The sequence below is a fragment of the Macadamia integrifolia genome, unplaced genomic scaffold (assembly GCF_013358625.1).
Source record: "Macadamia integrifolia cultivar HAES 741 unplaced genomic scaffold, SCU_Mint_v3 scaffold2447, whole genome shotgun sequence".
In the NCBI taxonomy this organism is placed as follows: Eukaryota; Viridiplantae; Streptophyta; class Magnoliopsida; order Proteales; family Proteaceae; genus Macadamia; species Macadamia integrifolia.
The window spans coordinates 28,004-53,849 of NW_024868724.1; the positions used below are offsets into that span (position 1 = coordinate 28,004).

General features: G+C 43.8%; 1 protein-coding gene across 1 annotated transcript in view; it reads left to right on the plus strand.

The window, feature by feature from the left end:
- The window catches only part of LOC122066531 (testis-expressed protein 2-like), a 57,222-nt gene that overhangs the window by 22,547 nt on the left and 8,829 nt on the right, over positions 1–25,846 (plus strand). The window contains 5 exon segments of the mRNA XM_042630353.1: positions 1,262–1,497; positions 2,086–2,770; positions 3,397–3,751; positions 10,275–10,369; positions 11,056–11,250. Coding sequence (XP_042486287.1) covers positions 1,262–1,497; positions 2,086–2,770; positions 3,397–3,751; positions 10,275–10,369; positions 11,056–11,250 — 1,566 coding nt within the window.

Below are 25,846 nucleotides of genomic sequence, written 5' to 3' on the forward strand. Positions count from 1 at the left end.
AAAAAAAGAGAAAAAAAGAATAGAAAAAAAAAAGTGATATTCTAGCTATTCGTTGCGAGGGTTAGTCACTGACCTGCTTGGAATTGAATAGTTCACATCATGGAACAAGTTTAAGTGGACTAATGTGGTTAGTTTGGGAGAGTCTGCCTGGCTGGTCCTCTGAAGGATACATCCCCTCCATAACTACTGTTTTATTTCTTTCTTTCCTTCATTAGCTTTCCTTGGGAATGATTATACCTTTTTTGTTCAAGCAACCATTAGTTAATATATCCCTTTTTATATTTGATTTAGAAAAATTGAGTGTAATTTTTTTTTTTGCTAATTCATCCGGAGTGGTCTGCTTCAAAGTTGGTTCATCTTTTGAACAAAAAAATCTATGCTCATGCATCATTGTCTTAATCCCAACTTCATATACTCTGTCAAGGCTCAATATCTCGATCTTGCCCCAGGTTTCAGTGGGCCAAAATACCAAGATTTGGCAAGATCTCTCCCCGATCATCTTGGTGGTTGGTCTCGGAGGTCACATGGGCTTTGTAGCCCCTGAAACTTGCCATTTACCCTATTTTAGGTCTTCTAAACATAGTGGAAACCTCATCTTTTTAAAAACCAAACCCAAAATAGTACTTTGACTTCGGACCCCAGGTAGGTATCTTCGGAGCCTTCACTCTAAGCTATTCCACAATAAAAACAAACTACTATTGACCATGAAAAAATGGTTTGAGATGTTGTTTTTACTTAAAACTGTTCTTGAGAAGAAAAGGATCTCCAAAGCTTGATGAAGAAGTGATAATCTCCAATCTCCAACTGTTGAAGTTTTTAATTTGCATTACAAAGGAGAGAATTGGCAATAAAAATCAACAAAAGCTCACTTTTTCTTCACAGCAGGGTGAGATAGGTGGGAGATCTCGAATTATGTCAAGTTGGGTCGAGTTGAGGGTCGAAATTATGTATATACCCCATGTGACTTGGTCTCAAGTCGAGTCGAGACCAAGATATTCACCAAGATCTCGATTGAGATATTGTACATTCTATATAATGCTTGTGCTTTTGTCTCCCCAAGCCAAAAAAAACGAAAGATCTCGCCGAGATTTTGAACCATGTACTTTGTTTGATATGTCTTTCCATTCTGTAATATACCTCTGACCATGCAGGCATTGTCACTGTTGCATGCACCAATTATTTTATGTTTAAAATTTAGCTATTATTGTTGTATGTCTCAATCCGCTTTGACATTGACTTGTTTGCAGTTTTGTTTTCTCAGGGGTTTGTTTGGATATTAGAATCAGAAAGGGTACCGAAGGTTTCTGGAGATGACAATGCACCAAAGGAGCAAAAGTGCAAGAAGGAAATCTTGGAGGTTTACCCTGTAAAGAAACATGCAGAAATTAAAGATCACTCTCTTTTTCTGACAGATCTAAGTACTACTCAGAAAACAATCCACCTTCTGGGTTGTACGATAAGTGCCGTTTCAGCATCAGATCTACCCTCAAGGAAGTGGTAAACTTTGTAACAAAATTTATGCCTTTTCAGATACCCGCTAAAGTCCAAAATGAATGTAGAATATTCCCCCCCCCCCTTTTTTTTTTGCTCCATTTTGTATTTACTTGTTTATTTAACATTCTTCCTGCTGATCTATGACTACCTAAATGGATGCGTTTCCTGATTTCCTTATATATATTTATTATGTTACATTTTTCAATACATAATGGTGGAATTCTTGTCTTTACTGTGCATGAGTATGGAAATCCAGGTAGGATCATCTGATCAGGTCAACTTATAGACCCAGAGGCTATTTTTTGATGGGTGCCTCATTGATGTTGTGCCCTACCCTGTTGATGTCTTTCATGGAAGGGTGGGACAGGATGGTTTCTCCAATTCTGCAGCACCCTTGACACAGCCACTTCTTGTTATGATATAAGATCTCTACAAGTACATGGCACTATGGGTTTTTGGGGACCACATAGTTAGAAAGGATGCTTCTTTTCCATGTCTTAGCCAGCCGGTTGATGATTAAGTAAATCATGTCTTCACTCTCAGTCTGCAATTTTGAGATTTGATTATTTTATATTTTAACTGGTGTTGTAGGGCCAAAAGATACCCTGTTAAAGTGGAAAGCAAATCTTCAGTGATTTACGGTGGAAGTAGGATCTGTTACCTATATTTTGAGACTTCTTGGGAGAAGGAATCATGGTGTAAAGCCCTCCGTCTTGCTGCTTCTGCTGACAAGGGTAGACTTACATGGTATGCCAATTTGAGTGAAGAGTTCCATGGTTACATAACATCCTTGAATCCAGGATACCTTTCATTTATGAAAACCTCAACAGGGCTTTCCAATGAACCAGCAGATAGGACAAGTAGGTTTGATGGCTCTTCTTCGAAGGTCCGAGTATTTCTGAAAAAGCTTGCAAGAAAAGCTTCTAAGAGTGGTTTAGAAAATAAGACAAGTGGTCATTCATTGTCGGGCCGCGAAGAGAGAAAGATTGGTGAGAAGTCTCGTTCAGTCCAATATCCATTCTTGGCCTCTGGCTTAAAGGCTCCTTTGACAGAGAAGAATACAACTAATTCTTTGGAGGAAGCCACAGAGCAATTTCCATCAAATTTAACTCACTCAGGAAGTCAAAGCCAGGTTTCTGTCATCTCTGAAGCAGATTCTGATGAAAATTCTGGTATTAATGAAGGAACACTTTGTTTGAATTTGTTAATTTCACGTCTTTTCTTCGATGCCAAAAGCAATGAAGAGGTGAAGAGCTCCATACAAGCACGGGTTCAGGTAGTAAATCCATTATTAGTTTCTATTTTGTGTATCTGCATTCTTTTGTTGAAATGTGGGTGGGAAGGGTAAAATGGTATTTGAACCCCTTAGTAGCACCATGCGGTGCATCTATGGGTCAGTGCACACATTTCAAATTGATAGTTCTCAGAGATGAACATACTAAAAGGCATATATTGGATTTTGAACTCTAGATTCCAAGTGAGAAAACCCTTGCTCCAAGCCTCCAACCTGAAGCCCAAGATAAATGGTTGGGATTTTTTATTGGTATTTATCTCCAATTTACATTGTTCCAAGTGGGTTGTCCAGATTGATGCACATTTGACCACATGCCAGGGTTTGCTTATGTCCAACATTTTTTGAGCTTTACCTTGTATTTTCAATGGTTGTAAACTCTCAGCAAAGTTTAGTCTTTAGCCAATTTTCAATGCTTTATTTCACCCCTTGCAAATGTACTTGGCTGAAACCCACAAGATAGATGGTGACAGGGATAAAATGTCCCGAAATTTGAGTGTTAACTAAGATGGTACATGGGAGATATTAGGCCTGTTAAGGGAAGACTCCCTTAATGGTGCAATATATGTTTTGTCATAGTTCTGATAATTCCCATTGTTTGGTATCTACAGAGAACGCTGTCCAATATGAGGACCCCTAGTTACATTGGTGGAGTGACATGTAGTGGCTTAGATCTTGGAAATCTTCCACCTTACATCCGTAGCATGAGGGTTCTTCCCATGGACATGAATGAAGCATGGACAATAGAAATTGACATTGAATATTCAGGTGGTGCAATATTAGATGTTGAAACAAGAATTGAAGTTCATGAACCAGCTTTCGAAAAAGGCATTGCAAATTCAAGTCTAGAATCAACTTCTGTTGGTCAGGCCACCACAGATCTTCTTGAAGGTTTTGAGTACCTTAGCGACCAGCTTAAGCTTTCCGGGGAGATTGTTGATGAAGAGAAGAGGGAAGATGGCAATGGTAAGCTTAGTAAGTATGGATGCATTCTGTATTCTCCATGTGCTTGTTTCTTGAATTTTGCTGTCCATGTGTAGGTGACAAAGTTGAATTAGATTTGATCCAAATCAAATTGCAAGTTGGATTTAAGATTTCAACATTTAAAAGCATTTATCCAAGGGGCTACAGAAACAATGCATAACTGAAAATAGAAGGTAAAATACCAATACATGGGGAGTATGATTGACTTCGTCTGTGAAATTTGACAAGTGGCCGATGCAAACGGTACCCTATCTATCCAATAGTTGGAATTAAATTACATTTGAAAGGGTTCTTTGTTTATATATTGGTTCTAAAGCCATGAGAACTTATCCTATGTTTTTTTCCCCATAGAGATCAGCCTTACTAGTTGATGTTTTCTTTGCGTTTATTCCATAGGTAAGGCCATTGATGTAAGGAAGATTACGATGTAATCAACCCCAGTAAGCCCTAGTGATAGGCTCCAAACATTAGGCAAACAAGAGGCTCAGATGTGATCAGAAGTTACAAGTTACAACTGAGAAATAAACTATAGATTAGGTCTGTGAAGAGAAGATAAGAGAGAGAGAGACCTGCGATTGTGGAGCAAAGGGAGTCCCAATCGAAAAGACTGGGGTTGCCCTCCTTCATTCATTAAATAGAATAACTATTACAAGTCGTACTAGGAATAGAAAAGAACAAAATGGGAAACTAATACCATTTGCTAACTCCTATCTGTATTTAGTCCTAATAGGACTAGCAAAACCCAAGGGAGGAGTCTGCGACTTGCGCTAGACTCTTCCTTTCTCGTGATAGACTTCTAACACTCCCCCTCAAGCTGGAGCATAGATGTTAATCATGCCCAGCTTGCTACAAATATAATCCACTCTAATACTCCCCAAAGACATAGTGAAAACATCTGCAAGTTGTTCTTTTGTGCGAACATGACTTGTAGAAATAACTCATTGCTGTAGCTTTTCCCTAACAAAGTGACAATCAACCTCAATATGTTTTGTCCTCTTATGGAACACTGGATTTGACGCAATATAGACCACAACTTGGTTATCACACCATAACTGCATAGGCAGGAGGGGTCCAAACACCACAGGAAAGGATGGAGGCGACCATGGTAGATTTGGTCGAACTAGAGGAGAAGATGATTCTAGCCAATGATCCAGCCAGAGAGGTAGTAGATCCGTTGCCAATGGAGTAGGAGATGGCAAGAAGGGAAAGATGTCTGGAGTTAAGGATATTTCACCAAATCCAAGTGGCATCTGGGGAGGGAGAGGCAATTTAAAGGGAATCATTCTTAAAAGGGGTGGAGTAGACCTAGAGACCCGGATACTATGTTGCTTGGAGGCAATATTCCAGATGAGATTCAAGATGCCAGCCAAGTTGACATCTTTGATTTGCCTAAGGCCAAGACCCCCTTCAGTTTTACGGCAACAAACTTTGGACCAACTAATGGGATAGGGAAATCTAGATAAATTTGTGCTTTTCCAAAGGAAAGAACAAAGGAGGGATTCAATGGCTTTAGAGGTGGAAGCAGTGGCTTTAGAGGTGGAAGCAGGAAGGATGAAAATGCCAGACCAATAGCGATAGAGGGATTGGAGGACCGATTGAATGAGGACTAGACGGCCAACGTAGGAGAGGAGCTTGCCTTTCCAAAGCTGGAGCCTTTTCTTAATGGAATCAATGATGGAGGAGCAGTAGTGGGAGGAGAGCCTGGAGGAGATGAGAGGGAGACCCAAATATATGATAAGGGGAATTTAGAGAAAATCCAGAAATGGCGAGGAGGTGGGCTTGGCGAGCATCAAGACTCCAGCGAGGAAGAGATTGGATGTGAGGAGATTAATCGCTGGCCAGAGAGGGACTCAAAGAGATGGAGGGAAGCTATTATATTGGTGATGGAAACAAGATCAACTTTGGAGAAGATTATGAGATCGTCAACAAAGGCAAGATGGGTTAACATGAGAGATCTAACGTTTGGGGATGAGAGAGATAGGTGTTAGCCAGTGGAGGATTGAATGGAGCTAGAGAGAACCTCAAGGGCTAGGTAGAAGAGAAAAGGGGAGAGGGGACAACCTTGCCTGGTACCCACAAAAGAAGAGAAGTAACTCGCAGGGCTACCATTGATAAGGACCGAGAAGGGGGGTGGAAATGCAGGAGAGAATCCAGTGGACAAAGGAGAGGGGAAGGACATCTAGAGCAAAACTTTAAAGCTGAATTCCAACAAATGGAGTCAAAAGCCTGATGGATGTCAATTTTAGGAAGGGCAGCGGAGGAGTGGGATTTACGGTTAAACCCTCTAACAATCTCGTGACAAAGAATGATGTTGTTAGAGATGCTTCTGCCAACAATGAAGGCAGATTGGTTAAGGCTGACAAGGGTGTCAATAACATTCTGGATCCTATTAGCAAGGATTTTGGCAATGAATTTGTAAAGGAAGTTGCAGAGGGAGAGAGGCCTGAAGTTAGCATGGCATAAGCGACTTCTTTCTTGGGGATGAGGCAGAGGAAGGTATGGTTGATTGCATTGATCTGCGAAGGGTTGAGGAAGAAGCTAGGGATAACAAAGATGAGGTCATCACGAATGATATGCTAGCAAGATTAGGAGAAACCTATGCTAAATCCATCAGGGCCAGGGGCTTTATTGGATTTGTGGGATAGGACAACAGCTAGGATCTCATCATTCAGAGGGGATGGCCTGGAGAGAAGGCAGGAGGTGGTCAGGAATGAATTTATTGAGGAGGTTGGGGGTAGGGAAGAGGGAGGGGGGGAGGAGGAGGGAGAGTGGAAGAGACCGTTGAAGTAAGAGACGACCTCAACTTTGATATCCTGAGGGGAGAGGATATCAGAGCTAGTGATAGAAAGGAGCATGGGAATGGAGTTAGTATTGGTCCGACCTTTGAGAGGATGGTGGAAATAGGACGAGTTGGAGTTGCCGAGCTCAAGCCACTTAATTCTGGATTTCTGACAGAGAAAGGATTCTTCCTAGGCAAGGAGAGAAGATAACTCCAAGGCGGCCAACTTTTCATCCTCAGCAAGGGAAGGATTGTGGTGGTCAAGCTGGAGCCTGGATTGGATAAGGTCAAGTTATTTTAGCAGGAAAAGACTTGAGCAGAAATGTTTCCAGAGGAGTTCCAGGACTTAAGGGCAGCTTTGACATTTTTGAGCTTTTTTGCAGAAGCAATGAGGGGAGAAGAGGTATTGCTGATAGGGATGGCCTAAGTGTCCCTCACCAGAGGAAGAAAATCCTTATGAAGGGACCACATGTCAAAGAATTTGAAGGGCTTAGGGCCAAAAGCGACATGGGGCTGGACAAAAAGGGAGATGGGGGAGTGCGAAAATACCACGGAGGTCAAAGCAATCATGGGAAGAGGGAAAAGAAAATGAGCCACTCTTCATTGACTAGGAGCTGGTCAAGCTTACAAGCAGCACGGTCAGCTCCACTTCTACGGTTTTGCCAAGTGAATTTTGAGCCAGACCATCTAAGATTGCTCATCCCGATATCTTCAATGCACTCATTGAAAAACGTAGAGGAGATGTCAATTGGGACACCTCCAAGCTTCTAATGGGAGGCCCTAACCACATTGAAGTCTCCTCTAATGCCCCAAGGGAGGGAAGAGAGGGAAGAGGAGAAGGAACGAAGGTCTGATTAGAGGGGAAGCTTATCAGGAGCTCGATTATGAGCATAGACAACAAAGAAGAAGGAGAGGGGGGAGCTAAAGGGAGGGGAGGAGAAGTGAATGGTTTGGGAAGAAAAAGCAATGGGAGAGATATGAAGGAAAAGAGGATTCCAAAGAATCCAAATGCGACCATTAGGGAAATGGGCATTGTTGGAAATGAAGGACCAAAAGGGAGCAACAGAAGCAATGATGCGGGGAGCATTGGCTTCAAGGACATGGGTTTCAAGAAGGCAATAAATAACCGCTTTGGAAGACTTGATGCGGGAGCGGATAGAGGCATGCTTTGCAGAGGAATTGAGGCCTCTAACATTCCAGATAGTCCACAAGATCATTTGGAACGAGAGGAAGAAGGCAACAAAAGCTCATCAGAGCTGATGGGTGGGGCAGGCGAACAAGGGGAGGGTTTTGACTTGGGCCAACAGGATACTATTTGAGGGGAGATGGCAAAGGAGCTTTGGAGGGCTTGGATTTGGCAGGCCCTTCGGAGCAAGGACGGGCAGATAGGGACTTCTTAGAGGCAACAACAACATCCGAAGTCGCGGTAGGCAAGTGAAGAGAGGCAGGTCCGGTGGGGGTAGGAAGGTCTGGTGGGGGCAGGATGGGCCTGCCCGGACCTGAGAGGGATCTTGGAGCAGCCCAAAATGACACCAGCTGAAACGTGCTCAGGAAGGGCCTGGGCAGAGTAGAGCTTTAAGGAGCCATCATCAAGGGGAGGGAGGGAGGTCGGTGTGTGGAGAAGGCGTGGCATCAGCATCAGCATTAGCACAACAAGGAGGCGACAGGCAAGCAATCCCAGGGGAGAGGCAGCAAGCAAAGCAGGGGCCAGTAGCACAATGATAGTGGTTCCACAAAAGCGGCCGGTGGGAGGCCAAGATCAAGGCACATAGGAGAGGCATGGGCTAAGGCGGAGGGAGCTGAAGAACCGGTGCTGGCACCTTCCAAGGCGACGATAGAAGACGTGGCTAAGGATTCAAAGGCGTCTGGAGAAGGGGTGATGCAGTTAGACGAAGACGCAAACACTGTGGTAGCTGCAGAGGGCGCGAGGGGCACAGGCTAAGAACCAGGCATGGAGATCGCAACATTTGACAAAGACGAGGCAGTAGCAGGAGGGACAGAGAACACCGTAGAAGGGCCTGGAGCAACTGCAGGATAGGCAACTGCCAGAGGGGCCTACAGAGTGGCCGACGGGAAAAAACAACAGGGAAGGGCGCGATATGATGGTGGCGGGGGAGGGATAGGAAGAGGAGCACTGAAGGGGAGGGAAGGCGGGAGAGGAGCGCAGCGATGGAGGGTCGGTGAGGGAAGTCGGGTGAAGGAGGAGGGTAATTGGGTTGGGTTTGGTTAAGTTAAATGGGTAGTGGAGGTTGGGTCGGGTTAGAGAAGGAAGATGGAGCTGGTCGAGAAGGTTGAGAAAGGGTAAGCGGGTTGTGGATAGCATATGAAGGAGAGAGGACCATTGGAAGGTGGGGGCGACTAGAAGGGTCCAAGAAGGGAGGAGGGCTAGGTTCTGAAATGGGCTTGGCCACACCAGAGGTAGAGAGGGAAAGGAGAGGGGGTAGCTCATAAGTAGGGGGATGGTTCATCGATGAGTCCATAGTGCTAGGGCAAGGCATAGACGCGAGAAGCGACGGCTCGAGGGCAAAAGGCCCAGCAGCAGAGGTAGCGTGAAGAGCATCGGCCAAGAAGACATGCATATCAAGGCCAACAAGGCACTCCACAGTGGCGGCAGGAGCAGTCAATCGAGGAGATGGAGAGCTTTCTTCAGAATCAGATGATTGTGATAGCAGGGAGAACCTGTTATGTCCCTCAATCCAAAGAGAGAGATCCGAAGGTCCAAGTGATGAGGGCCTGGCATCAGCAACAGAGGGATCTTCATTTGGCTTGGGAACAGCCATTCAACTTCGGTTGCGGCGAATCTAGGGTATAAAAATTTGACTTCAAGAGAACAGGATTTGATCACCGATAAATACAACTTGAGTTCTACTGCAGTTGCGCAGAAGATATATGCAAGAGGTGACTTTAGATATTGCCGAGGAACTTTCAAATAGATAGAGAGGAATTTCTCTCTTAGCATGTCACAGCTTTCTGCTGCAGGGGAAAAAATGTATGGTGATAACTTCCTTTTTACTGCTGGCATCTCGTTTGACAGGGAAAGCAGTATTCAGTTGCCTTTCATGCTTGTACAGCTCTTTTGTAGTATGCTTGTTTTTCTTGTATTGCCATCTTTAATTCTTAGTTCATTGATGATTGATTAAAAGAATTCCTTCATTTGCTAAGTTCAAAAGAATTCTCTTAATCTATTAAGCATAGCAGCTATACTTTTATTTTAACATATTTAAACAGAGAAGCAAATTAGTCTTTAGGTCGTCCTGTTTTGATAATAACATTACTTTGTTTAATGTCTCCTATTAAGATTTCAGAGGCCCCAGCACTAAGCAAGTCTGGTACATAGCTTACATGCCTCTTGAAAAACACATCCAATCAAGACAGCTTGCATTCTTGAGGCTGAACTTTAAACTTCTCTATTATATATATCATTACCTTGTAATTGTGGTTGTGCATGCATTTTGTTAGTTTGTCGAGTTTTATGAATGTAAAAATATTAGTTTAAAACTGTAATCATATTGAAAGAGAAGTGCAATTGGAAATCTTATCATATGCCCATTATGTTGTCTAAACATGCATCTCCTGTGAGTTCCAAATACTATGATGAAAAACAATGGATGTGCTCATTTGTTATTCAGAACACATCCGCCAAATAGTTTTTAAGCCAAAGTTGCTCGGAGAAATATCCAAATTTTAGTGATACTAAATTTGTGAATTTTACATTGTCTCCATCAGACGGGTTGAGAAACTCCAAGAGCACTAATTGGACGTCAACATATTTATCAAGGTGGAAGTCTGTTTTGAATTCTGTTGCCAAGCAAGTGTCGCAGGTTTGTAAATATTCTCTCTGTTGGTGGTCATTCATCTGTCATTGACTTCATGTTACACAAATTTTTTTTTGCCCTGCGCATCATCAGAACAAGGATATAGTTCATGGTATTGGTTCCGGTATTGGTCACCGCCGATACTGATACAAATGCTGACATGGGTCGGCTGTGTCGAGCTGGATTGGATGCTTTTGCCCCTCTGCCAAGATTCCGATACTTTTTTTTTTTCTTTACTATTTTTTCCCTCACAGGTTTTTGTACCACCAATGTGGTGTCAGGCTGGTATTGGTAATTCTGATATGCATAGTTATCAAGGCATCACCTTGTTGATGTTACCTTGATTTTTTGACATCCTCCCTCGCCTTGGGTCACTTTATGCCTTGATAAATATGGCTGATCCAATCCCAATACCTTAATCCATGCATCAGAATCAAATTTATATCCCAGTGTTGATCAACTCTTGTTGGTTTGGAAATATTTAGGTTTTCTGAAAAGTACCCTTGGGTTATATGTAGAATCATCATCATCATCAGAACCAACACACTTATCATTATGTCATTGTCACTTTTAGACCATTGCCGGCATTTCTTCATCAGTATTATTACATCAACATTTTTTATTTTGGGGGGAGGGTGAATTTTGAAATACAAGCTTATATATGTTCTCTTTTTCTTCCCTTCGAACTGCAGGTGCCTATTTCCTTGGCAATAAGGATTGCATCGGTCCGAGGAACATTGCAGCTACGTATTAAGCCACCCCCCTCGGATCAGTTGTGGTTCAGCTTTACATCAATGCCTGATGTGGATTTCAATCTTGTGTCTGCTGTGGGGGACCACAAAATAACCAGCGGACAAATTGCTTTGCTCTTAGGCAATCGAATCAAGGTCAGTGAATGATCTCTTTCCTCCAATGATTCTTAAGAGAGAATGTCAGTGTTCCAAAGTCCGAATGCACTTACCCCTCTTAACCAAAAAAAAAAACCTTCTATTGCCCTTATGTTTTAAAAATTGGGCCGAACTAGTGGCAAACTGGGAAAAACTCAATCCACCCTCTCTTTTTTTTTGTCTAGTCCCCACTAATAAACGCCCTTTTTTAAAAATTGGACCAAACTAGTGGCGAACAGATTTTTATTAACTGTCCGGTTTTTTGGGAACCATCTTGCTTGGTTCAGTGGATTCCCTTTATTATTATTATTATTTGGATAAATATGGTAAAAGGTAAGGAATGAATTGTCAAATATTCAATATGATTCCACAAAATCTATTTTCATTCAAGTAAGGGATTCTATCCAATTGAAAGGATCTTCTGATCAATCCAGAGATCGTTCCGATTCAGTAGTAATGAGGATTTGGAATATCACACATTGATCAATCAATGAGGGATTCTACAACTAAAAGAAAGATCGATTCACATTTAGAAAAACTAAGCTTATGGTACCTTAACGTTTGAAAAGCTATGTTTGGGATACTTCATATTTCATAAGTATTATATTTGGGGTCACTCACATTTCATAAATTTTATATTTGGGGCACTTCTCTTTTCATATTTCCAAATTTGCCCATAGATGTTATGTTTGGCGTACTTTTTCCTCTATGTTCTTTACTTCTCTTCCCTAGCCCATCCACTGCAACATCCATCCACAGTGGGGGGGGGGGGAGAGAGAGAGAGAGAGAGAGTAGAGGGTGCGGGGCTCCTTAGACCTTGTCCACCTCCGTTGCCACATGGGTCCCGTCCACTCCTCCCCAATCGACGTCTACCTCATCTGGTAAGGCTTATAGATCCCTTCCCAGAAGCTCCTCATCAAGGACTTCTTTCTGTCCATCTCCATCTCCGCCAACCTCCACACCACCCTCTCCCCCTTCGTCTTTGACTGGTGGCAAACTGTCTCCCCCCACACACCAACCGGATGGGTGCCAACTGCCAACGTCTCTTATTCTATCATCACCTGCTGGGTACATTTACCATCGGTATTCCCACACAAGACCCACCTCACTTGCCTCTCCATCTAGTAGGGCATCAACAATGTGGTTAGGTCTGGACTCTTTCAAGTCCATCATGAGAAAAACATTTACTTGGTCTTGACCTCTAGTGACGTCAATATTTCATACTTTTGTCTAGCGGTTTGTGGGTTACACTATTGCACCTTCCCTTCCATAGTGGGTTACCAGTTGTTGTGCATGTGGGGGGGGGGAACTCAAGGAAGCAGTGTCCTTGGGTGTGCGTGTATACTCATTTGCAGTGCATGGCTTCTGTTATTGCTGCTGGATTGGCCATAGGGCTTGCTTCTATTGGACCTGGAGTGTAGAAACGCAACCCGAAAACGATGTAGAAGATAATGGAAAAAATAAAACAAACAATGCACACGGATTTTACGAGGTTCGGCAAGGTTGCCTACGTCCCCGGTGAGATGAGATCCTGCTTCACTATCAATGGAGAATAGGGTTACAACGCTTGTCCTCACATCTCTTAGTATTGCTTGCATTACAGAGAAAGAAACCTTCACTACAAATATATAACGAAAAAACCCTAATCCGCCGTCCTGCGTGTCTAGGTTCTGCACCAGTACTCCCTGGATTAAACTGCGACGGAATACAAGACATCGTACACCAACATGGAGTTGGTCAAGGACTCAAGGTACTGCTGCGGGCCAAGTTGTAGAAGGTATTGTGAGACAACTAGTGGCGGCGGGTAAAATACGAGGTAATTTATTGTCTAGTCTGGATTTTATAGAAGCTTTAACAATTTATGCACTGGTCAGGGCATTAGCACTTTTATTTGCGAATCTTTTGTTTAATGGCGGAGGTCTAGGGTGTTGTCGCCTCCAAATGGGGATCTTGGGGTGACAACGTGACATCGCTATCTTCTTCCTTATTTAATTTCTCTCCTACATTCTCTCCCCCCAGTCAATACCTGTACTACCATTCTTCACTTCCAAAATTTCTCTTTAGTAAGTATCAAAACCTCCAAAATTCTCTCTTCAACACCCATCAACAACCTTCTTTTCCTTCCATTATTTCGTTAGATATTTAGGCTAATCTATCTAGATTTGAAATTTTAAATATCAAAGCTTAGTGTTGATCTCCTTATAATCTGGTTGTTAGACTCAATAGATGATCAATGTGACCGTGAATGATTTGGAAGAGTGGGCTCCTAATCTGCTAGTGAATCTATAGTATGCAGGGGAGGACAAAGAGAGGAAAGAGGGTGGGGTGTGGAGTCACAGTGGAGAGGCAGAAATATACAGGTGTTTCTGGAAGTGTGGTTGATAGGCAAAATAGGAAATATGAAATGGTACCTCAAACATAGTTTTTGAAGCATAAGGTATCCTAAGCGTGGTTGATCTAATTGTTAGGTACCCCAAGCATAGTTGTCATGGCGTTGCCAAGGCGGCGATTTGGCGTCCTGGCGGAAAAAAAAGTTCATGGCAATGCTACGATTTACGTGACTCACAAATGGCGGTCGCCATTGGCTGATAGGCGTTGCCATGGCACCACCATGGAAGCCAAGTCACGCCTGATTCACTAGGCGGTCGATTTTTTTTGTAAAATACAGGGTGATTTTGATAGGGCTATGTTGATTTTTGATGATTTGATGTTGCTTAATGTTGGTTTTATATGTTATAGGGTATATATTGTAGGCTTGTAGCATGCTAAATAACTTTAGAGGATAAGGGACATAAAAAAGTAGCATACTAAATAACTTAAGAAAATAGGGAAAATAAAAAATGACACATGGGCGATTTGACTACCATGGCAACGCCATAATGGGCGATTCATCGCCAAATCGATTAGCCACCCCTCCACCGCCTTGGATCGATTTGACGCCGTGACAACTATGACCCCAAGTGTAATTGCCCTTAATATTTTTTGAAATTTATTTTTTTTTGGATGAATAAAAATAAATAAGCCCAAAGAGAGAAAAATATACAAGGGTGTAAGAAGGGGGGGAAGGAGAATAACTGAAGGGAGGTTGTAGGAAGCAACAATAAGTTTGTTCCTACGAGAGTTAAGAACCGAGCGGTGCGGGAGAGCAGCAATTTTGGTGGAGACATCGAAGAAGATTGTCTTTCAAATCCTTTCAAAAGCTCTGGTGGATGGTGGCACAAAAAGTTAGCTTTCCAACGGTATCACAAATGGAGGGGCCGTGAAGGGTCATATCAATCCAGAGCCATTCCCTGCTAAGAGGGAGGGCTCTTCTACTAAAAGGCCAACAACGAGAGAGTGTTTTCTTCCAAATGATGGAGGAGAAGGGGCAGGAGAAGAGAAGATGGTCAGTATCCTTAGTTCCACTCTAGTAGAGGCAGCTGGCAAGGGGAAGCTGAATGTGATGGTAGATCAGGAAAGACTGTGTTGGGAGGCAGTTGGTAAGAGCCCTCCCGGTTGTGAAGTTGTGGCGGGGAATGTGGCCTTTGAACCAGAGAACTTAGTGCCAAGGGGCAATATAGGCTTTAGTCCTAACAAAGTTCCAGGCAGAGGAGAAGCTAAACATCTTGGAAGGAGAAGGATTCCAGAGAATGGTATCCTCCCTCCCTCTGTGGTTGGGGAGAAAAGGAGGAAGAGAGGTCCAGATGCTAGCTAGTGAAGGGGGAAGGGAAGAGGGGCCCCATCCATCATTAAGGACGAAGGAGACAAAAGCCATCCTATCCAATCCCAAGGAGTAGACAGTTCTAGGACTGAGGAGATGGAGGACTTTTGAAGGATGCCAGGGGTCCAGCCAAAGAGAGGTGGAGGCACCGTTCCCAATGGAGTAGGTAATAGCCTCTAGCGCTAGAGGTCTAAGGCTGAGAATGCCATGCCACACCTAAGAGGAGTCTGGACCCGGAATAGTGGACCAAATGGAGTTCGATTTTAGGAGGTAGGAGTAAATCTAGGAGACCCAGATGCTATTCTTTTTTTAGACAATTCTCCAAATCAGCTTGAGGATACCTGTTGAGTTCTTGTCTTTGATACGCCTAAGGCCAACCCTCCTTCGACTTTGGGGAGACAGACTGAGCTCCAATTGGAGGGGTGGAGGAACTTGGTGGATTAAGTTCCTTTCCTAAGAAAAGAGTTGATGAGGGATCTATGGCTTTGATGGTAGGGGGAGGGAGGATAAAGATACCTGACCAGTAAAGATATATAGATTAGAGCACAGATCTGGAGAGCTAAAGGCGACCTACATAGGATAGCAGTTTACTTTTCCAAAGGTAGAGTCTCTTACGCAAGAGATCAAGAATTGGGGTGCAGTGGTGGGCCGAAAACCTGGCGGGATTGAGAGGAAGGCCCAGGTATTTGATAGGGATAGAGCTAAGGGAGAATTTCGAGATATCAAGAAGATGGGCTTTCAATGTCTCGGAGATCCCAGAGGTGAAAAGGCGAGATTTTTTAAGATTAATGCTGAGACCCGGGAGATTTTCAAAAAGGCGGAGAGATGACATGATGGAGGAAATGGAAGTGGGGTCGGCTTTTGAAAAGATCATAAGATCATCTGCAAAAGCAAGATGGGTGAGGGAGATGGATTTGCATTCGGGGATGGGCGAGATGATATGAAGATCAGTGGAGGATTGGACTGCTCTAGAGAAGACCTCCAAGCCAAGGGAGAAAAGAAAGGGGGAGAGGGGGACATCCTTGACGGATTCCCACCGAAGAGGGGAAGCCTACACTACCATTGACAAGAACAGAGAACCAGGGAGTGGAAATGCAGGGAAAGATCCACCAGACAAAGTTTGGCGGGAAGGACATTTGGAGAAGGGTGTTGGAATGGAAGTCCCAACAGATGGAATCAAAAGCCTTGTGGATATCAATTTTGAGAGCTGTCGGACCATGGGATTTGTGCTCAAAGCCACGAACAATTTCATTACACGAGATGATATTATCAGCAATGCTCCTTCCAGAGATGAAGGCAGAATAGTTTTGACTGACAAGAGAGTCAATGACCTTCTAGATGTAGAGGGAGAGGACTTTGGCAATGAACTTGTAAAACAGATTACAGAGGGATATGGGTCTGAAATCTTGCATCGAAGATGCCCCATCAGACTTAGGGATAAGGTAGAGGAAGATGTGGTTAACACCATTGATTTGGCTAAGATCGAAGAAGCAACTCTTGATTTCCCAGATGAGGTCATCCTTGATGATGTCCCAGCAAGTGGTGAAGAAGCCCATGCTGAAGCCATTGGCCCAGGAGATTTGTTGCCCTTGTGGGAGAGGACTGCAGTGGTGATTTCCTCATTAGAAGGGATGGAATGGAGGGAAGGGAAAAGGTGGTTAGGGATGAATTTATTGATCAGAGAGGGGTGAGAAGGAGGGAGGGGGGAGGAAGGAGGGGGGATTAAAGAGCTCAAAGAAGTAGGAAGAAGCCTCAGATTTAATGTCTGCGGGATTGCGAAGTAGGGATCCATTTTTGGAGGAGAGAAGAGAGATGGAGTTGGCATTGGTCCAACCTCGACTGAGCAATGGAAGAAAGCACAGTTGGAGTCACCAAGCTCCAACCACTTGATACGGGATTTCTCCTTGAGGAAGCTTTCTTCCTAGATTAGGAGAAGGGATAACTCGAGGTTCAGCAAGGGATGAATTAAGGGGATCTAACTGAAGATTATTTTGGATAGTCCTATCAGAAATGTTGCCAAAGGACCTGGAATTCCAGAGCTTAAGGGCAACCTTGACATTTCTAAGCCTCGTAGAAAAGAAGATAAGAGGGGAGAAGGCATGCACTGGGATGCTCCATGCCTCAAGGACAAGGGGAAGGAAGTTGTGGTGAAGGGACCATATATCAAAGAATTTTAAGGGCTTGGGACCGAATGAGGTGGGAGGATGAACAAGGAGAGAGATGGGACAGTGATCTGAGATGTTGAGAGGATCAAAAGTGGTATGGGAGGAGGGAAAGGAGTCAAGCCAAGCTCTATGCACAAGCATCCTGTCAAAGTTTGCATACCACACGGTCATTGCCACACCGACAATTATTCCAGGTGAGCTTGGAAGCAAACCAACGAAGATCATTTATGCCAATGTCCTCAAGGCACTCATTGAAGGCCTCAACGGACAGGGTATCAATGGGATCCCCTCCGACTTTTTCATGGCAAAATCTAACGTCATTGAAGTCACCAACGATACCCCAAGGCGAGGAGTCAATATACGGGGAAAGGGATCAGAGATCATTCCATATAGAAAGTCTATCGGGAGCCCGATTAAGGGCATAAACAACAGTGAGGAAACATGTGTTGACCCCCGAAGGATCAGAGATAGAGAAGTGGATATGTTGGTTAGAGACGGCGAGGGGAGAGAGACTGAGAAGAAGAGGGTCCCAAAGGATCCAAACCCGGCCATTATGGCAATAGGCATGATTGGCAAGGAATGACCAAGAAAGGAGCAGTAGAGGAGGCAATGCGAGAAGTATTGGCCTCAAGGACTCTAGTTTCAAGAAGACAACAGAGGGGGGCATGGGAGGATTTAATGAGGGATCGGATGGAGATATGCTTGGCCGAGGAGTTGAGACCTCGGACATTCCAGATAGACCAAGGGGTCATTTAGAGGAAGGGGGTTGGGTTCGAGAGCTCCGAAGAGTAGGAGGATCGCCGTTGGCCAACAGTAGAAGAGCTTCTCTTATGACGGTGATATTCATGGATTGGGGAGGAGTGAGCAGAGCTAGACTTTTGGGTCAACGGATGGACAAGAATGGCACGGGATTTCAGGCTAAGCTTAGAGGTAGAGGATGGATTCTGGTTCTTGGGGGGAATTGACTAGGCTGTCTGGTGGTAAATAGTTGACGAGGAAGGAGGGGGCTGGCCGAAATGGTGATTAGGAGACCGAGGGGATAAAGGGTAGCTTGGGGATAAGGGTGGGTCTCAAGTAAGGCAGAGGAGGAAGGAGGCTCATCAGGTCAAGGGACAAGATTGACGGGGATGGCAGGGGCATGGGTGGCGTGGGGGCACTAGTAGGCTTAAGAGCAGCTCTTATCAGAGCGATGGTGGCTAAGAGGGAAGGGGATAATCTACCAAAAGAGGTAGCATGAGCAGCATCAGGGTCTTCGTGTTCAGGGGAAGTGTCACTAGTTAGCCCAAAGGGGCCAATAGTAGGGGCGAGAGGAGCTTGCAGAGCCAGGCAGTTGAGACGGATGGTAGCAGCATGAGGATCGTCAGTCGGGGCAGAGTTCCCAAGAATGGCAGCAGCAATAATTCCATCAGTGGGGGAGGAAGAGATTTGAAGCCTATGCGGCGGCGGCAACAACGGTGATCGAGGGATGCGGAGGTGAAGCGGAAAAGGAGGCAGTGGCAGCTTGGTTGATGCCAGCATAGGCGATGGAGGCTTGGGCGGCAAGCGAAGGGGTGAGGGAAGCTCGCGGAGACAGGAGGGCAGGCACATGAACATCGGTAAAGGCTAGGGGAGCTCGTGACATTCAGGCGAAATCATCGTTAGCGGCGAGAGGAGCTCGTGGAGGCAAAGAGGTAAGTGTGAGAGAAGCTCGTTTGATTGGAAATGACCTGGACGATTGCATCATTCAACAAGACACCACATGTCATAGATATGTACGAACGGTTTGTGTAGCGGAAGGTAAAGAAGCCTAAAGAAAGATGATGGTAGGCAAGACACCAAGTCCAAATGAGATTCCGATAAAAATGTGGAAAACCCTAGGATTTTGTGTGGTATATGGTTAAATTATCTATTAATAGGATTATGAACACAAGGAAGATGCCAGATGAGTGGAGAAGAAGCATTGTAGTCCCAATCTAATGATATCCAAAGCTACAATAACGATTGAAGCACAAAGCTAATGAGTCATAATATGAAACTTTGGGAGAAGTTTATTGAAGCCTGTTTGAGAAGAGACTCATATCTCGGTGAACAATTTGGCTTTATGTTACACACATCCACTACATAAGCTATCTACTTATTGAGGAGGCTCATGGAAAGATATAGAGATAACAAGAAGGATCTCCACATGGTCTTTATTGACATGGAAAAAAGTATGACAGAGTCCTTGGAGATTTAATCCGACATGTTTTAATAAAGAGAGGGATGTCAAGTAAATATGTGCATGTAATGGAAGATATGTATGAGGGCGTGGTGACTAATGTGAAATCTGTTAGAGGTTAGGGTAAGGAATTCCCAATCATTGATGAATGCCAACAACGAAATAAAGTGCTATTGCTAGAGAATAACTCCTCGCCTTTCCCTGAATCAGTTAGAAGTTAGGATATTAGGGTTAGAGAGGAAGAAGATGAAGAGAAGAGAGGTAGGGAGAAGGAGAGACGTTGAGAGAAGAGGGAAATAGAAAAAGGGAGAAAACGTGAGTGAGTTCTCTTCTCACCTCACCTATATTAGATTCAAATAATACTTTAGGAAATTACATATTCCTCCCTAAGGGAGGTGAAAGAGAAATAAAAGAAATTACATAAAAGGACAGCTTAACATAAGACAATTCCTAATGTACCCCCAATATATATATTCTAACACTCCCCCTAAAGCTGGAGAATAAATGTCAGACATTCCTAGCTTGCTTTAGAGGGTACTGAACTGGTGAGGAATGAGTCCTTTGGTGAAGATGTCTGCCAGTTGGTCACCTGTCCTCACAAAAGGCGTGCAAATATTACCGGAATCAATCTTCTCTTTGATAAAATGCCAGTCTACTTCAATGTGCTTTGTTCTATCATGTTGTACTGGGTTGTGAGCAATGCTTATCGCTGCTTTATTGTCACAGTAGAGTCTCATAGGTCCCTCAGTGTCATACCCCAACTCGAGAACTAGCCGACGCAACGAAGTGAGCTCACAAACAGTATGAGCCATTGCTTTGTACTGAACCTCTGCACTGGATCTAGCTACAACCGGCTGTTTCTTACTTCTCTATTTGACCAGGTTACCACCCACGAATGTGCAATAACCAGATGTAGATCTTCTATCATAAATGGATCCAGCCCAATCAGCATCGGAATAGCCTTCTATCCTCAAGTGATTGTTCCTGGCATACAAAAGTCCTTTTCCTGAAGAGGACTTCAAGTATATGAGGATACGGTACACAACATTCAAGTGCCCACTCTTGGGTGCATGCATAAACTGGCTCACTACTCCCACTGCATAAGAAATGTCTGGGTGAGTCAGAGACAAATAAATCAGCTTCCCCACTAGCCTCTGGTATTTTTCTGCATCAACATGGCCCAATGGTCACAATCCTCTCCAAGCTTATGATTTTGTTCAATAGGAGAACTTACCGTGTTTACAACCCAACATTCCTGTTTCCTTCAACAGATCTAGAACAAATTTTCTCTGGTAAATAATGTGTGGTCTGTTTGACTCTAAGAATATCCATTTTTAAGAATGGCCTGTCCGAACCTCTCAAATCAAGCCTTTAGTGACTGCTTCAGACCATAAAGTGCCTTCTTTAGGAGACGCACCTTACCTTTGGCTGTCGGAAACTTGAAGCCAGGAGGGGGCTGCATATACACTTCTTCCTCTAAATCTCAATGAAGGAAGACATTCTTCACATCTAACTAATATAAGGGCCAATCTCTGTTTGCTGCCACAGATAAAAGAACTCTTATAGAGGTATGTTTGGCCACAAGAGCCAAGGTCTCTTGATAATCAATTCCGTATACCTGACTGTATCCTTTGGCCACCAATCTTGCCTTGTATCTCTGAATAACACTATTTGATCGGTACTTGATCGTATAGACCCATCTACACCCAACTGGGATTCTCCCCCTGGGAAGGTCAACCAATTTCCAAGTATAGTTCTTCTCAAGAGCCATTAGTTCCTCGGACATGGCTTATTTCCACTTAAGGTCTGACATAGCCTTAGTAATAGTTTTGGGAATGGAAGCAGAAGAAAGAGCAGTTGTAAAAGCAACACCTGTAGGAGAGAGAGTATCATAGGAGACAAACTGGGCTATAGGATTAGTACAAGCTCTCTTACCCTTACGAACAGCAATAGGAAGTTCCAAATGAGGAGAGGAGATTTTACCTGATTGAGGAAGGGGAAGCTCAGGATGTGGATTCAAAGAGGACACTTGGCAGGTCTTCTTTCTTCTTATGTACACATGTACAATAATAGGTGCCTTCTGTATACAAGGTTCATCCACAGTAACATCATCCACCTCTTTATTTTTACCAATATCAAAGGAAAATGGAGTAAGAGGCAATGGGGTAAGATATGGAATTGCATCAGCAGCCTTTTCACTTTCATTTCCATTCTCCCCCTGAAGAGGATGTTGACGAGGTGCAAAGTAAGGGACAGACTCAAGAAAGGTGACATCTTTGGAAAGAAATTGCCTGCGAAATGAAGGGTGATAACACTTGTAGCCTTTGGTGGTGGAAGAATACCCAAGGAAGAGGCATTTTAGAGCCTTGGGATCAAGTTTGGTGCGGGAGGAATTGTTAACATGCACATAACAAACACAACCAAACACCTTAGGAAGAAGAGTGAAAGTAGAAGACTGAGGAAATAAGAGTGCAATTGGGTTTTGAGACCCAAGAATTTTGGTAGGCATGCGATTGATGAGGAAAGCCGGAACAAGAACAGCTTCAGACCAAAAGGTTTTAGGAACATGCATACCAAATAAAAGACTTCAACCAACTTCTAACAAGTAGTGATTTTTCCTCTCAGCTACCCCATTTTGTTGGGGTGTATCAACACAAGCAAGCTGATGGATAATACCATTGTCGGTAAAAAAAGTCTTGTAGACCACCATACATGTACTCCCCCTTATCAGACTGAACAATTTTGTTCATGGCTTCAAATTGGGTATAGACCATTTGATAGAAGTTTTTTAAGGCATCATAAACATCACTCTTATGCTTCATAAGAATGGTCCAAGTACTATAAGAAAAATCATCCACAAAAGAAACAAAATAACGATGGCCAAACAGGGAGGTAGTGGGACAAGGTCTTCAAACATCAGTATGCACAATATGAAAAAGAACAACAGATCTATTACCATAATAGGGATAAGATGAACGACAATTTTTAGCAAAAGTACATGGTTCACAATGAAATACATGTGTAGAAGAAAAAGATGTAAACAAATGAGGTAATTGTTTCCTCATTACAACCAAAGATGGATGTCCTAAATGTTGATGCCAAAGCATCATAGAGTCTATAGAACTATCATCACTACAGCCACATGCATAGGACTGTGGTGTATGCAAAAAAGGTAACTGCGGCTCAAAACGGTATAGGTCACCCTCCTCACGTCCACTGCTAATAATCCTCTTCGTCTCCAAATCCTAAAAAAGGCAATGAGAAGGAAAAAATGTGATGCAACAATTCAAGGTTTTAGTTAAAGTGCTCACAGACAACAGGTTCAAGGTAAGGTTAGGGACATGAAGAACATAAGCAAGTAAAATGGAAGATGTAATGGGAATACTACCTTTACTAGAGGTAGAGGAGAAAGTACCATCGGCTACCCGAACCTTATCCTTACGAGAGCAAATTGAGTAGGAGTTATAGTAATGGGACGTATCAGTCATGTGGTCAGTGGCACCAGAGTCGACCCATGACGGAGCTATGGAAGGTGCAGAGATGGTTACATACATAACAGAAGCTGAGGCATCCTGTGAGGTAGATGGGCTATCAAGCTGAGATATGAACCGGTGAAGCACTGCAATATCATCCCTAGAGAAGGAGTTGGTATCTGTCTGTGCAGGGCCTCTAGTATCAGTCTCTATCATAGTAGCATGGGCTGTAGCCCCTCCTCTGCGGCCACCACGTGTGCCAGTAGATCCATCATGTGTACTAGGACGGCTATGAAGGACCCAACACCTCTCTCGAGTGTGGTCAGGTTTCCCATAATAATCACACTGTCGTCTATCCCTGTCATCTCCACGGGATGGCCCTTGACCTCGGCCGCCTCCACGCCATTCTCTAGGAGTAGTGGTGGAAAGGGCAGAGCGCTCAAGTGAAGGTGTAAAATCCATGGCACTTCTCCTAGTTTCCTCACTCAGGAGATAGCTACACACCTCGTCAAGTGTAGGTAGGGGTGACCGGCCCAAAATCTGTATCCGGATCTGCTCATATTCTGAATTCAGTCCACCTAGAAGAATCAGTACACGCTCTTTTTCAAGAGATCTATAGACCTTGGCTTCATCATCAGGATTGGTCAAATGAAGATCTCGGTAATGATCATACTCCTCCCAGAGTCTTATAACAGTATTATAGTAGTCAGACGTGGACTTAGTCCCTTACTTCATGGAGAGAGCCTGTTGAAGAAGTTGGTAGACCTTCATAGTCACCTACCCTGTCATAGGTCCTAGAGACACTATCCCAAATATCCTTGGCAGTTCCCTTCCTTATAAATCTCCGACCTATCTCAGGTTTCACGGAGAAGAGTAGCCAAGTTATAACAGTAGAGTTTGCAGTCTCCCATTTCTGGTACCCTGGGTCTACGACAGTGGGAGCCTTGATAGCCCTAGTAATATATCCTAGCTTCCCTCTACTCGGCAGGGACAGCTTCACAAAGTGTGACCAATCCAACTAGTTGGTACTATCCAACTTCACAAGAGCTGGGTGTTAGGATTGTCAAAGACAATCGAAATGGGGTTGGTACCACTCAACCCACCGGATGTAGCTTCTAGAGGTTCCGTGAGATTAGACATAATGTAAGGATACTCCTCAAACAACACCAATGAAGATCCAAACCAAAGGGGATACACAAGTCCCAAATATTGTCTTTTTCAGAACAAAAAAAAAAAAAAAAAAAATCCAGCAAGCTAACGGAGCATGAAGTCTTGATAAAACATCAATAAAACTCACTTCTAACCATAAAGCCTCATCCCAACAGCATAAGCAAACATAATAGAGCCAAGTACATTCATCACAAGTAACCAAATCATATAGTTCTTACCATTTTATACAAAAAAAGGATTCATAGCGACTGAAAAACGATACCTAACAGCTTGGAGGAGAATGAGTTGTGCTCCTACAACTCTTCAAGGTAGACACCAAGGTTTGGAGGGGTCAAATGAGGGCCTTGGGCGACTCTATCCAGCCTAACCACAAGCTCAACCGAAATTTAAGGAGAGAGAAAAATAATTCGATTCCCAGGGTGGCGGTAAGGCTGGAAATGGCTTCTATCCTCTCTGTGGCCTTCAAACAACCTTTGTAGACCTTCAATCACTCTCCAAGAACATTCAACTTGCTTCTAGAACACCATCAAATCTTCTTTTTGAATCTCTCTACATAGTATAACCTCTATTGAACCTTAGAAAGCAAAAAATGGGTCCAATAGAAACTCAAAGAATGAGTAGGAGGAACCTTGGTCGACTCTCAAACCGCTTTAGCTCTGATACCAAGTTAGAAGTTAGGATATTAGGGTTAGAGAGGAAGAAAATGAAGAGAAGAAGGAGAGACGTTGAGAGAAGAGGGAAATAGAAAAGGGAGAAAACGTGAGTGAGTTCTCTTCTCACCTCACATATATTAGATTCAAATAATACTTTAGGAAATTACATATTCCTCCCTAAGGGAGGTGAAAGAGATAAAAGAAATTACATAAAAGGATAACTTAACATAAGACAGCTCCTAATCTACCCCTAATACATATATTCTAACAGAATCCTTTCCCTTAGCCATGACCTGACTGTCCATGGCCTCCCCTCCGACAGGTCCGGCTGCTGGTATCCCTCCTTCCCCCAACACCAACCCTTGCCTTACCCTCAGCCTGGAGTTCCCACGTTTGTGCGTCCTCCCCCCTTCCCGAGAGGGCAACCCCCTCCACTTCATCCCCCTCTCTGTGATCGAGGACAAAAAAGTGGGCATATGCCCTGCTGGATTGCTGCAATCTGTGATTTACAAATGGAGGAATGACCCCCCTTCAACATGGTTTAGATGTCCCTCTCTAAGCAATGGAGGATCAGAGATTTTCTGTTAACCTACCTGCTGAGATAATTGAGTTTTTATTTTTAAATTTCTTCGATGAAGACAACAATTGCAATGCGCTCTATGGGGGCCCCTGGAAAGTCAGAAAAGGCCTATCTTCCTTAGGCAATGGACCAAACATTCCAGCCTTAACAAGGTGGATCTTCGCACTATTCCAATTTGGATCGCTCTCCCTAACCTTGCCCTCCATTATTGGTGTGATAAAGGGTTGAGTATTATGGGTTCTGTTATTGGCAACCCCTTACTGATGAAAGAACAAAGAAGATGGATCGACTTGCTTACGCCCGAATTTGTGTTGAAATCTCGACCGATGCACCCCGCCACACTCTATTACTATCATCAACGATGAAGGCTTCTCCTTCGACCAAATTATCCACTTTGAATCGCTTCCTCCTCACTACTGTGTGCAAGATTTTTGGACATCACTCCAAGCAATGCTCTCCCAAAGCTGGATCAGACCTCCACTTGCCCCCATCGAATCTTACTAAGAAGGCCATCATCCGTAACACGACCTCCTCTAGATGTTCTCCGCCCCGCCACCCCTCGTGGCCTTCTGGGTTTAAAGATCCCCGGGTGGAATGACTGCCAGCAGATCCCGGCAATCCCGTAGTAGAAGTCTCATGCCTCCTCTGGCTCCCCTCA